The following is a 12,033-nucleotide window of genomic DNA, read 5'->3' on the forward strand; positions in this document are numbered from 1 at the left end:
CACGAGGCAGGACTGGGCTAATTCTGAAGGACCAACAGAATTAAAGAGAGTTTTCCACTAATAGCCTGGATCTCTGATGATCTTGTAAAAGGGGGGGGAAGAGGCTGAGCAAGCGCATCCCTAAGGGGGGCATTATGCAAATGGAGAAATTAGTTGGAAACAGCCTGAAGGGAAACGTGTGGAAATTGAAATCCAAGGACCAGCGTGGAGAATGCTGCTGAATAACTTATCGCAGACTCGCAGCGTCTGCTGCAGCCGCCGGAGCAGAAGGGAAGGAAGCAAAAAGCCTGGAAGCCACGGCAGTCGGGGGACATGCGAGCTCCAGAAATGTGACTGAGCTGAGAAAATTAAAAAAAAAAAAAAAAAGGAAAGGAAAAAAAAAAAAAAAAAAGAAAAAAAGAAGCCCAGCCAGGGCTGTGGAGATGTGATTCCTCACCCTCTCCCTCCCATTCTCCCAGGTGGAAGGGACCCCCCCCAGAACCTGCAGCCCCACAGCAGAGCTTCATAGGTGTCCTGGCCCCACAGTGGGTTCTCAGAAATTTTGGGCAAAGGAGGACAAATTCTGGCCTGGCAACATTTCTAACCCAGAAAATAGAAGACTCAACGGGCAACCAGAGGTGCCCACCCCAGGGCAGTGATGCGTGGTGATGGGTCCCCAGGACTTGGGGTTCCCTGAGCTGGGGATGGGGGCTTGGTTAACTGGTGATGCCCTACAAGGATGTACACAGACACCTGCTCCCCGAGCCAGTGCTGTCAGGGCAAAACCACCTCCACTGCCCCACCAAGACTCCTCTGGGGCTGGTGAGAGAAGAGCCGCAGGGAATGACGACGAGCAGGGTTCGTCCTCCTCGTTTAATGGCACCACCAGTGCTTTCCCTCCACAACAATCTGGTGAGGAAATAGCTAATTAGCTGAGACAGGGCACATAATCTATTCCCGTAAAAAGAAGGAAAAAAAAAAAAAAAAAAAAGGCAAGCAAGAGCATGTATCAGTGCGTGCCTTGGGCAGCCTCTCCTCTCCTCTCCTCTCTGCTCCCCACAAACAGCCTGCAGCAGGGTGTGCGGGGAGGCACAGCCTGTGGCCATGCCCCCCCTGCGGGGGCTGGGAGGAGGATTTTTGGGAGAGAAGCCAAGTAAGGGCCATCGCTGCAGCACCCGGCAAGAAACCTGGGTGCTTATTACCTCTCCTCCTCCTCTCCCTCTGCCATCTCAGGCAGCCCCACATGCAGGAGGGCACCATGGGGTTGAGCTGTCTCACCCTGCACGCCCCCCTCCTCTGCGTCCCCCTGATCCCAAGGCATGGGGACGCTTGGGAATGGTTGGAGATCATCCTGCATCATCCCACAGCACTGGGATTTTTCCACCTCCTTCTGTCAGCAAACAAACACCTGCATGCTTCAGCACCGGGCATCATCCCCTCCTCTCCCCAGCACCACCAGCACATCACTGCATCTCCTGAGCAAGGTCCTCTGGTCCCCAAGGTCCCCCAGTGAAGGAGGGCTGGGGACAGGGATGGGGAAGAAGCCAGGGAAGGAGACCTGACATGCAAAGAAATGTAATCTCTGCCAAAATGCCATCCCCAAAGTCATAAATCAAAGTCTGGGCACAGACAGAGAACTCTTGACAGCATTGGACAAGAAAGATGGATTTTTTTTCCTTCTCAGAGTGTGTTTATATTTGAGTGTTTTCTCCAAAGCTTGTGTGTTTTCCAGGTGTTGATTATGCTAAATCAACAGGGCACATTAGCTCACTTGTTTTCTAGAAAAGGGCAGGGAATGCAGCATCTGGATGTCAGCCAAACAGCTGGCATGGCACCGTGTGGACAGCTGTCAGGCAGGGCTGGTCCAGGCCAGCTGAGATGGGTGTAAACGGGGTATTCATATTTTAGAAGAAGTTCTGTTGGGCTGGAGGGTAAAATCCTTGAAGATCAGGATGAGGATTGATCTTTTCCCGTATTCTCATTAGCAAGTCGGCAGAGGAAGGAAGGGTGCGTTGGTGACATTTGCTAATGAGACAAAATCAGGAGGATTTGGAAATACCGAGTACGAATAAAGAAACTGGGCAACCCTGAAGACCAGAGCAGCAGCACTGGGATGGGGCAGTGGGAGATGCAAGGATGTTGCACGGAGGGGCTTACCCAGGAGGTCCCTTTTTTTCCTCACCTTTCTTCCGCCCTTCCCCACATAGACATTCTGGATGATTAATTGCGTTTATGCTTGCTGCTCACATTTGAATGGTGATACTGGCTTTTCTGTCCTCCTGCTGTGGATCTATTTCCACCCTGGTGGGCCTTGCAAGGCTCAGAGCTGCTCGTGCCCCTGTGAGCTGTGGGGAGGTAACAGGGACCATGAGGGCTCCCAGGTCCTTTTGTTAAGACATCACTTCCACCACAAAGACTGTATCTGGCAAACCTCTTGTTTGAATGGCCCAGATGCCAAACACATGCTGAATTTCAGGACTGCAGCTTGTTGGTCCCATGGGAAGGACAGCCTCTGGACAGAGACCGCTGCCCACCGTAGGTGCTCCTGCACCACACCAAGGAGCAGCACCCAGACCGGCCCTTCCCGCAGGCCATTATCTCTCATTAAGCCATTCACAGTCACCTGGTTTATTAGTCAGGCTTATTGCCCTGCTAGTCCCCACGTTTAACATCCCCATTGAAGAGGAACGAGCCATCCCCCACGTAACCACCTGGTTTTATTGCAGGGATGACATTCCACCTCCACCTTTGCTCTGTGCTGCCACCGGGTGGGACGCTGCTCTTGGCCCACCCGAGGACAGGAGGGACACAGCAGGGTGGCACCACTGTCCCTGTCCCCAGAGCACCCCTGCCACGTTCATGTCCTGCCCCACCACCCCGACCCAGCCAGCACAGCGCGATGGACCTGGATGGATGTGATGGGTGTGTTAGCAGATGAGCAGAGCCCTAAATCACAGGCAGGTGGGGAGCTACTCTGCAGAGCTTTACAGCATTTTAATCTCCTTTTACTGTTTTCATTTCCGTCTTGGTTTGGGGTCAGTGCTTTTGAGCACCCGCCTGTGAGGGATCTGAGTGACGCCTCAACTAAATCTCGCTCCGTGCCTGCAAAGGGAGAGATTTATCAGCAGCATGGGGCAGAGCTGCTGGGACTGCCTCAAATTCATCTCCTGCCATACAAGCACGGCACAACGGGTGTGAATTGAGCTCCGTGGATTTCCCCCAGACAGGCATTGCCCACCACCCACCACATCAGCAGCACCCCCCCCATGCCTGATGGGCACCCTGCCCCTGTCCCCAGCCCACCCCAGGCTCAGGGTCCCCTGGGAGGACCTGTGCTAGCAGCAGCAGTCAGACAACCCACAGCTCCTGCTGCCACAGCTCAGCAGAGGGAGGGCCCAGCCCCAGTCTGGAGGTCTCTCTCCTGCCTGCCTTCACAGCCGCTGCTGCCATGGAAAGTGGCTATCTCCAGCCCCCGGCAGTTTGGAGACACGAGTAATCACTCTGGAGTAATTACCAGCTTGCTCCCTTGGAGGAGTTCACTGGTGAGAAGTCACCGGCAGCTAATTACTCCAATTACTTCCTGACACACAGAGCCCAGGCGCTCAGAGCTCTGCAGCAGCACCCAGCACTGCTCCCACTGCAGGCCCCATCCCCTCCCCTCCCCAAGGCACCCCCAGCCCCAGATCCCCTCCCTTGGGACCACACACAGCAACCTGGCATCCCCTCACCCCACAGAGCATTTTCTAGGCGTGGATCAATGGTGACAAGGTCCCACTAGCACCACTGCCAAGGAGCTAAGGGGTCACCACCCAGTTTTGAAAAGCAAAGGGAAAGGGAAAAGCCTTGCCCAGAAATCCCTCATGTAGGAGTGAGGAACCACACAGGACTGGGAGCAGAAGTCTTTATTGTTTTCAGTTCTTACAAGTCAGGCCTACGCAGCCATGTTTGCTGCGAGGAGGCAGCCACCCTGCCTTGAGTGGCTCAGGGAGAGACTTTGGGCCCATGGGGTTTGGTCCCTGCCCCGCTGCAGGCGGACACCTTCATGCAGGCACCAGGGAAGAGACACAGAGAAGGCAGCTGCCAGCTCTGAGTGAAGGACTGTGTGAAAGAGGCTATTGCTAAAAGACCAGGAAGGTCAGGGATGGCTTCTCTAGAGCCTAAACAAAAAGAAAAAAAAAAAAAAAAGGACAGCAGCTCCTGGCTTGGCAAGGGAACCTGACACGTTCCCAGCACAGGCTACAATGGGGACACAACCCACAGCCATCCTCTACCAGCCTCTGGTTCCTCCAGGAAAGATCAGGGCAGCTAGGGACAGCTATTAAAAGCTCGAAAGCTAAAGTGGCATCAGTGCTGGCCTGAGATTAAGCCTTCATCCTCCTTAACCGGGAGGAGCACAGATCAGAGATGTACACATATCCCCCCAAAAAACACTGAGCACACCCCAAAACCTCCCTCACCCACAGCTGAGGGGATGCCGGGCACCTCCATGCTCAGTTCTGCACATCCCCACTCCTTCACACTTGTGCCCAGGGCAGACAGCCCTTCCAGTCCTCCACCCCAAGCACACACAGGGGGGCTGCCATGCCCTGTGACCCCTGCGCATCCCCTGAGCACAACTGAGGACAAAACCCCTCTGCCCCTCTCCTTTGGGGCAGCCAGAGCCTGCCTCCCACTCCTCCCATCTCCGGAAGTGGGCACCGTGCAGGCACTCGATACCTGATTGAAACCCCCAAAAACAAAAAAAATAAAAATAAAAATCAGAGACTAGGAACAAAACAAAACCAGAACAAAAAGTTAGGCCTGGGCCCCGGCCTGGACACCCCGCCGGAGAGCCGCAGGGCCCAGAGCAGCCCTCAGGCATCCACGAGGGTCAGCCCGTCGTGCAGGGCACGCTTCCACATGTAGTAGGTGGAGCGGGCTGTGAGGGGGAAGCGGGCGCTGAACTCCTTGTAGGTGGGGAAGGTCTTCGACTCGAAGCGCTGCTGCAGGAACAGCTTGGCTTGCGCCTTGAACTGGGCGGTGGCGATCACATCCATCACAAACATCCGGCTGTTGGCCCGCTCTGACACGGCGTAGCCCGAGATGGTGGCGTTGTACGGGGTGGCTGGCGCTGGCTTCTCTAGCTGCTTGCTCGCTACCTCCGCGGGGAACTGGGGTTTGACAGCCAGCTCGGCCCTCTGCGGCCCCATGGCAGCCACCCGCTTCAACAGCCGCCTGGAGCTGGCCCAGCACAGGCGCTGCCGCCTGAGCGCCCGGCCGATGCCCTTCCAAAACCAGTAGGTCGTGGAGGAGAGCGCTGGGTAGCGCAGGCGAAACTTGCTGAAGGGCAGCTGCCACTGCTGGACCTGCCTCCGGGCCACGTCTCGCAGCTGCTTCCTCCAGCAGAGAGAGGGCTTGAGCTGCAGGAGACTCCTGGGCGCTGGCCGGTCTCCGTTCAGCCTCTTCCTAACAGGCAAGCTGCCTGGCTTCAGCTGGAGGAGTGGTTTTCCTATGGCTAGAGGTTTGGGGTTATCCAAGGGAGACTGAGGGGGCTTGAAGTTGGGGTTCTCCTTGATGGCTTTTCTTCGCCAGTTGTAGTACGTGGACCTGGAGATGCCGGGGAAGCTGCGCTTGAAGCACCTGTAAGGCACCAGAGTGTTCATGGAAATGCATTTCTCCAGGTAGGATTTGGCTCCTCGCATGAAGATTCCTGCTTGGACCGGGTCCAGGGAAGGACTTGGGGGCCTAAAGCTCGCCTCTGAATTTGCCGGCTCATCCACAGCCTTTTTTGGGACATCCCTGTGCAGCTCCTGCAACCCATGGGCCTCAGCCAGAGCAGAGGCATCTCCATTGACCACACTCTGCATCTCGTGCTTCCAGGCATAGTACGTGGACCGGGAAATTTCTGGAAACATCTGTCGGAAGTGCTGGAGGGGGACTACGTTGCCCTCTTGGAAGCAGGACTGAAGGAAGTGTTTGGCTGCAAACCTGGCAGCTGCTTTCTGCCGGTGCTCGCGAGACTGGCGCTTCCAGCGGTAGAAGGTGCTCTTGGTGATGCTGTACCTGTCACGGAGGTTGGAGTACGTCAGCTGCGGGTCGCTGTTCAGCAGCTCAAGGGTCTTCATGGGCTGGACAGGAGGCTCTGGTGAGGGCATGGTGGGTTCCAGCTCCTCCAGACCCACCACAGCCACGAAGTACTGCGCTTTGAAGACCTGCCGGGAAAGCTGCTGCCCCGACCACATGATGTGGAGCGTGGAGGTCCGCGGGCCGCACTTTCTGGGCCGGATGAGGCGGTTGAAATATGGCCGGATCTTCAAGTTGCTCATGGGGTAGATGGAGTAGATGTTACACTGCAGCACGGAGGCCAGAGCGTAGACATGCCACATGTTGGCGAAGGTGCCACGGAAACAGGTAGCTTTGATATCGGCATCAAAGATCGCCTCCAGGATAGCCATGGGGAGGCTGGTCATCTCCGGGGTCTCCTCGGTGCAGAGCGAGTAGCGGGCAGCCTGCAGCATCACCTTGGAGTCTATCATGCCGTTCAAGTAGTACTGCTTGTGCAGCAGCATCTCCACCACTGTCCGCACCTGCAGCTCCAGGCTGAGGCTGGGGTTGCCCCAGAGCAGCACGCTGGCGGCCTCGAAGAGGCGGTTCCCCTCCCCTTTGCAAACCAGAGGCAGCATGTTACTTGGGGCATCCTCGGGGTAGAGGCTCCTGGCTACTCGGTCAACTTCCAGCTCCTCTTGGAATTGCCTCCCGTGATAGCCGGGCAGGGAGAAGGACGACAGGGTCCTCTCTGCCTCCAGCGCAGCGCTGGTGAGGCCCTCCAGACCGAAGCATTCGGTGGCCTCCTGCAGCTCCTGCAGCACAGACTGCACCAGCTGGTGCCGCTGGATCATCCTGAAGGGGGGCAAAAAGAAAGGAGTCGCATGAGATCAAGACAGTGCATGCTCCAGGCTGATGGGGGCCTGTTACCTCCAGCTCTTCCCCAGGCGTTAGGAAGGGGGAAGAGGGTGGAGGAAAGGCCTCTGCTTTCCCCCCCACCCGCACAAACACATCCTAAGGACAAAGGAGGTAGCCTGGGTCCCCACAGGCAGACTTGGGACAGGGACATGGGCTCAGCTTGCTCTGCAGTGACCTCCTGTGGGCAGCACACATGGCACACAGCCTCCAGAGATGTCTGGGATGGATGGGTCAAACTAGAGCAACCGCATCCATCAGGGTGGGAGATAAGGCCACCCTCAGCCCCCACACACCGAGCTTTGTGCCCAGCCTCACCCCTACCCCCGGCTCCCCCACAGCACATTTAATCTCCCCTCTACCAGCACATATAAGGAGCCTCAGGGGTGAAATATTCATCATCTCAGCAGGAACAGCCAGGTGACACAGCACTGTGCAGGAGCACGGAGGGGCCAGCCTGCAAGGCATCCAGGCCAACAGCAGAAGGGACAGGGAGCTGCTCCCTCCCTCAGAGCAGGGCATCTCAAAACCTGAGACAGGAGGAACAGCCAGAGCCAAGCCACAGTTACGGGTGCCTGAGCTGACACTAGGTGTCACTTGCTGCTCAGCAGAGAAGCAAGGCCAGCCGGGGAGAAGGGGCAAAAAGAATGCAGCCCCCAGAAGCCCTGCCAGGCAGGAGGCAACCCCAAAGCACAGACGCAGAGAGAATGGGGTGGAGTGGTTCAGAGGCTGCATGGAGCCCTTCTTCCCCAAATCAGCCCGTGCCAATCCCCTGCATGCCAGCTCCCACTCAGAGGGCCCAAGGGGCCAAACTCGCATCCCCTCCTTTGCCAGCGTTGGTCCTGACACCCACATGGCTCTGCCCCAACCTCTCCAGGAGCACCCCTGTGATCCAGCTCCACCACCACATCCCCCTCCAGCACAGTTTCACCAGCAGCCAGCTCAGATCCCGCACCCCACGAGCCCCGTCCTTCCCTCTCAAACCAATTTGCACACCGGGAGCACAGCATCTCACCCAAAGCAGCCCAATCTGGTCAGTTTTCTCCTTATACAGAGCCCTGCTCGTTCAGTGCCACCCCCTGCATACTGGACATCACTTTGTCATCTCCTTCATTCCTATCCCAGCTGGAGACCCACCTTCTCACAACACTTTGGAGGCATCATTACACACCCAGCTCTGCAGGGAGATGCCACAGAGAGAGGCTGCAGCCCTGAAGCAAAGCAGCCGTCCTGCCTGACCCTTCCTGACTCTCCATCCCATGCCCTGCTGCAGATAACATTACTGTTGCTGCAGTACCTACAGCCCCTGGCCGTGACCAAACAGCAAACGGGACAAGGTGCCACATATCACACCGCTGCATCACCACAGGGAGCCCCGCGCTGCTGCCGCTGCCCCTTGCCTTTAATCAGGTCACCAGATCAGCTCCCCTCCCTGAGCTGAGCCCCTCCATGGTCTCCCACATGTTGGAGGCCAGGGCCTTCTCCTACAGCTGCAGGGCATCAGCACTCAGAGACAACACAAGAGAAGGCCACAGCTGCAAAGAAAAGGGACAGATTTGTCCTCAGCCCTTTTGACCAAGCAAGCACAGGGTTGTGTGCTGGGTCTGGCTGGGACGGAGTTAATTCTGTTCACAGCAGCCCCTGTGGGGGTGCATTTTACATTTGTGACCAGAACAATGCTGATAACACACTGATGTTTCACCTAGTGCTAAACAGCACATGCACAGCATCCAGGCCTTCTGTTTCTCACTCTTCCCCCCCCCCCAGTGAATAAACTCAGGATGCACAAGAGGCTGGAAGGGGGCACAACCAGGCAGATGACCAAATTAACCAGAGCTATTCCACGCCATATAAGCAATAAACAGGTTGAGGAGGGGGTTTAAGGAGACCTTTAGCCATCTTTTGCTTGAGGACTGGCTGGGTATTAACATAGCCATGGAAGGTGGTGAGTGATTGCTTTGCATCATTTAGTTTTGTTCTTTCTTCTTCCACCTCTCCTTTGCTCACTAAATGATTTTTTATCTCAAACCACAAGTTCCCTCACTTTTATCCCACCCCTATCAGAGTTAACCCACAACAGATTGTCACTTTGGGTCAGGTCTGTACTTCTGCTGCCCTGGAGGCTCACGGAAGTTTATCCTGCAGAGCAGCATTTTCACAAAGCCAACGGTGAACAGCGCATGGTGAGGAGCTGAAGCAGAGCTGCCCCTCTGTACAGCCGGGCAGGGAGAGCCCCAGCACAGCCCAAGCCCTCACTCTCCACGGCCACATCCCCTGCAGCCGCTGGGAGAGCAGGGCAAAGAAGAGGTGAAAAGCTTTTCCCCTGGAGGGGAAGAGGAGCTGGGACAGGCTAGGGAGCACTGGGACCACGCCAGGTCTTTATGGCCTGGTGGGCATTTCCCACCCCCTTATGGCTTGGAGGGGGGAACAGAGAGAGCTGGAGGCACAGATTTAAATCCTCTTCATAAGGAATAACCCGCAGCCTCAATGTCACTGCCAGCTCCTGCAGCCCAGAGCTGGAGCAACAGGACCCCGCAGGCAAGCCTGAGGCAAAAGCCACGGCTCCGGCATCACAGATAAACTCCTGGGAGACTGCATGGAGGGGGGCCAGGCAAGCCAGAAGCAAAGGACATCGGCCCCTGCTGAGCTGCGGGCTTGTGCTCATCAGCAGAGTGAGCCCAGCAGCTCCTGACACATAGGAGTTGCTGCAAAGTGAGGTTTTTTCCCCCCTTGCTCCCCCAGCACAGCCAGCTGAATGCAATGGACAAATGCTCCCCAACCCAACACAGCCCCGAGAAGCAACCAAGTGAGCTTTTCAGCACTGATAACGGAGGTTTTAGCTAACCCGGCCGCTTTTGCATTGTAACAGATAAGCAAGCACTCACAGATCACGTTCTCTCACCTAAACTGATGGGCTGGTGGCATCCAGTAGTGCAAGTTCCCCGAGCCTGTCCCAAAAACGCTCCCAGCAGCAGGAATCCGGGAGCCCTCAGCCCCTGAACCTCGCAGGGCTGCTGGGTGGGACAGCTCAGCTGGCTCTTGAACCCAGCTGCGGGCACTGAGGGCTTTCAGCTGAACACAAGCAGGGGCACAAGAGCAGCACAAAAACCTCAAGGGGCCGTCTAGGTGAGAAATATCACCCCCTGGGGCTGCCGCAAGCAAAAGAAGCCCGCTCCCACCCGCCAGCATCCCCCCCAACCACACACACGCCCCTTCTACCCGGCTTTATTTTAGAGGGGGAAAAAAAATATACCCCCGACGTGCACTAACCCAGCGACACCTGGCTGCGGCTCCCCGGGGATGGGGAACTTACCTGCGGAGCGCAAGCGGCACCTGACTGCGGCCCCGCTCCCCGAGAGGGACCTCCCCGAGCCGAGGAGGAGGAAGAGGAGGAGAGCCCCGAGCCCACGGGGACCGCGCTGTCGCCCGGGGGACAAAGGGCCGGGCAGGGGAAGGAGGGGACGGGGGAAGGAGGGGGAGCAGCAGCCGCCGTCGGGGCGCACTCACCTGGCCCCGTGGCTGCGCACCTTTAAGGGCGGCGGCAGGAAGCGGCGCGGAGCCGCCGCCGCCGCCGGCCCCGGTGCCAGCCCCGAGGGGACCCTCCGCAGCGTGCGGGGCCGAGCCGGGTCGGGGATCGGGTCGCGGATCGGGTCGGGCCGCCCCTCCCTCGTTCCCCCTTCCCCTCCCCCGGCAGGAAGCGGGCCATCCCCGCCGCCCCGGCCCAGATGAAAGCGGAGCGGGCCGGGGGTCACTTCCAAAGCTGAAGTGCTAATGGCCATTGTCCCGCCGACAGCGAGCTTAAAGGGCCCGCCGCGCCCGGCCCCACAGCCCCACGGCCCCTGTAGGGCCGCGGATGCCCCCACATCCCGCAGCACGGCGGCCCCGGGACCGAGGGGTCAGCCCGGCCCTTCGTGCCCCGTGGGATGGGGATGGCCCCGTGCTGCTGTCTGGGTGCCGGGGCTGCAGCGGGCATCGCTGTGGTTGTGGGGCTGGCACTGCCGCTGCGTGTGTCTGACCCGGTGCTCCTTGCACCAGGATGAAGGCTTCCAGACCTTCTCATCTGGGCACAAACAGCCACCTTCTCCCCGTCCTTGCCCTCCAGCCACGCTCGTGCCACCCGCAGGCCCGTGCCCGCTGTCCCTGCCCCGCTGCCTAATCTCGGCCCCATGTCCCTCTCCTTAACTCCCACACACACACAATGGATTCAGCGGGGCTCACGTGAGGCTGTGCAAACAGCATGCGCGCCAGGCACGTCGCTCCGCCACCGCTAAGCCACCAAAACCAGCTCCACCCTGCGTCTTCCTCACAAGCCCAGAGCTTCCTCCGGGCCCTTCCTCTTCCCAAGCTCTCCCCACCCAACCCCATCCCTGTCCCAAAGCCCCTGCTGACCCCACAGCCTCCTGCCACCCACTAAACCCCACACTCCTGCACCTCTGGCTCTCCTGCACAGCTTCTCCTGGCCACCACCTGGGGCTGGCCAGCGGGGGATGATCCTCAGAAAGACTCAGCCGCTGGCTGTAGCCACCAGGGGTTTCCAGTCCCAGCTGGGTGGGTTGGCCATTGGCCTTAAGTTTCGCCACCTATCCAGCCTTAGCACTGCTCCTCTCACCTCCCAGGAGCACAGTTTGATAGGAGTGAGCTCCCTGGAAGCTGCGGACTGGCCCCACTCCCACCCCTCATGAGTCCTCCCTGCCCCAGCTAAGATCCATCACCCAAGCTGACCGAAACCTGGGCCCCAGTGCTCCCTGTCTCATACTACACACAGACAAGTCGCACTGCAAGAAAGAGAGACCTAAACCATCCCCCTGCAAGCTTTTCCCCCCAGCTCAGGCAATCTTTGTATCTCCACCGCCAGCTCCACTCTCGCTATCAACCTGGCCAGCCCTGGACGTGCTCCCCTGCGGCTGGTGCTCGCAGCCACAGCTGCTCCCTCCCCTTCTCATCCTTCATCCTTTTAACTTCTTTGGTTGCAAATGCAAAGCAGTGCTCACAGGGCAGTGAGACACTGGTAAATGCCAGAGTCAGCAGGGTCAGTGATTAACATAGGAGCTGGAAAACACACAAAGAGACAGCCTGGGCAGTTCTGTTATGCAGATCACTGCACACACGGGCTTC

At 58.0% G+C, this 12,033-nt stretch overlaps 1 protein-coding gene across 2 annotated transcripts; it reads right to left on the reverse strand.

The window, feature by feature from the left end:
• Positions 1-3,866: 3,866 nt before the first annotated feature.
• On the reverse strand, positions 3,867-10,400 carry VRTN (vertebrae development associated). Of its 2 annotated transcripts, none has more exons than XM_084520279.1 (2): positions 10,232-10,400; positions 3,867-6,858 (listed from the first exon to the last, which is right to left on the reverse strand). In XM_084520279.1, the coding sequence occupies exon 2, from the start codon at positions 6,855-6,857 to the stop codon at positions 4,833-4,835; it is 2,025 nt and encodes a 674-aa protein (XP_084376405.1). In that variant the 5' UTR covers position 6,858; positions 10,232-10,400; the 3' UTR covers positions 3,867-4,832. The 2 variants fall into 2 exon arrangements, with proteins under 2 accessions (XP_084376405.1, XP_084376404.1); XM_084520278.1 differs by lacking the exon at positions 10,232-10,400 and adding an exon at positions 9,821-10,008.
• Between the last annotated feature and the right edge of the window lie 1,633 nt (positions 10,401-12,033).

Source organism: Aythya ferina (assembly GCF_964211825.1).
Source record: "Aythya ferina genome assembly, chromosome: 5".
In the NCBI taxonomy this organism is placed as follows: Eukaryota; Metazoa; Chordata; class Aves; order Anseriformes; family Anatidae; genus Aythya; species Aythya ferina.

What these genes read in the sequence shown, in the direction of transcription:
- VRTN (XM_084520278.1), bottom strand. Translation starts at nt 9,843, where the DNA reads ATGCCACCAGCCCATCAGTTTAG. An exon ending in CCACCAGCCCATCAGTTTAG is followed by an intron (nt 6,859 to 9,820) that starts GTGAGAGAACGT and finishes GCCCCCCTTCAG; the next exon opens with GATGATCCAGCGGCACCAGC.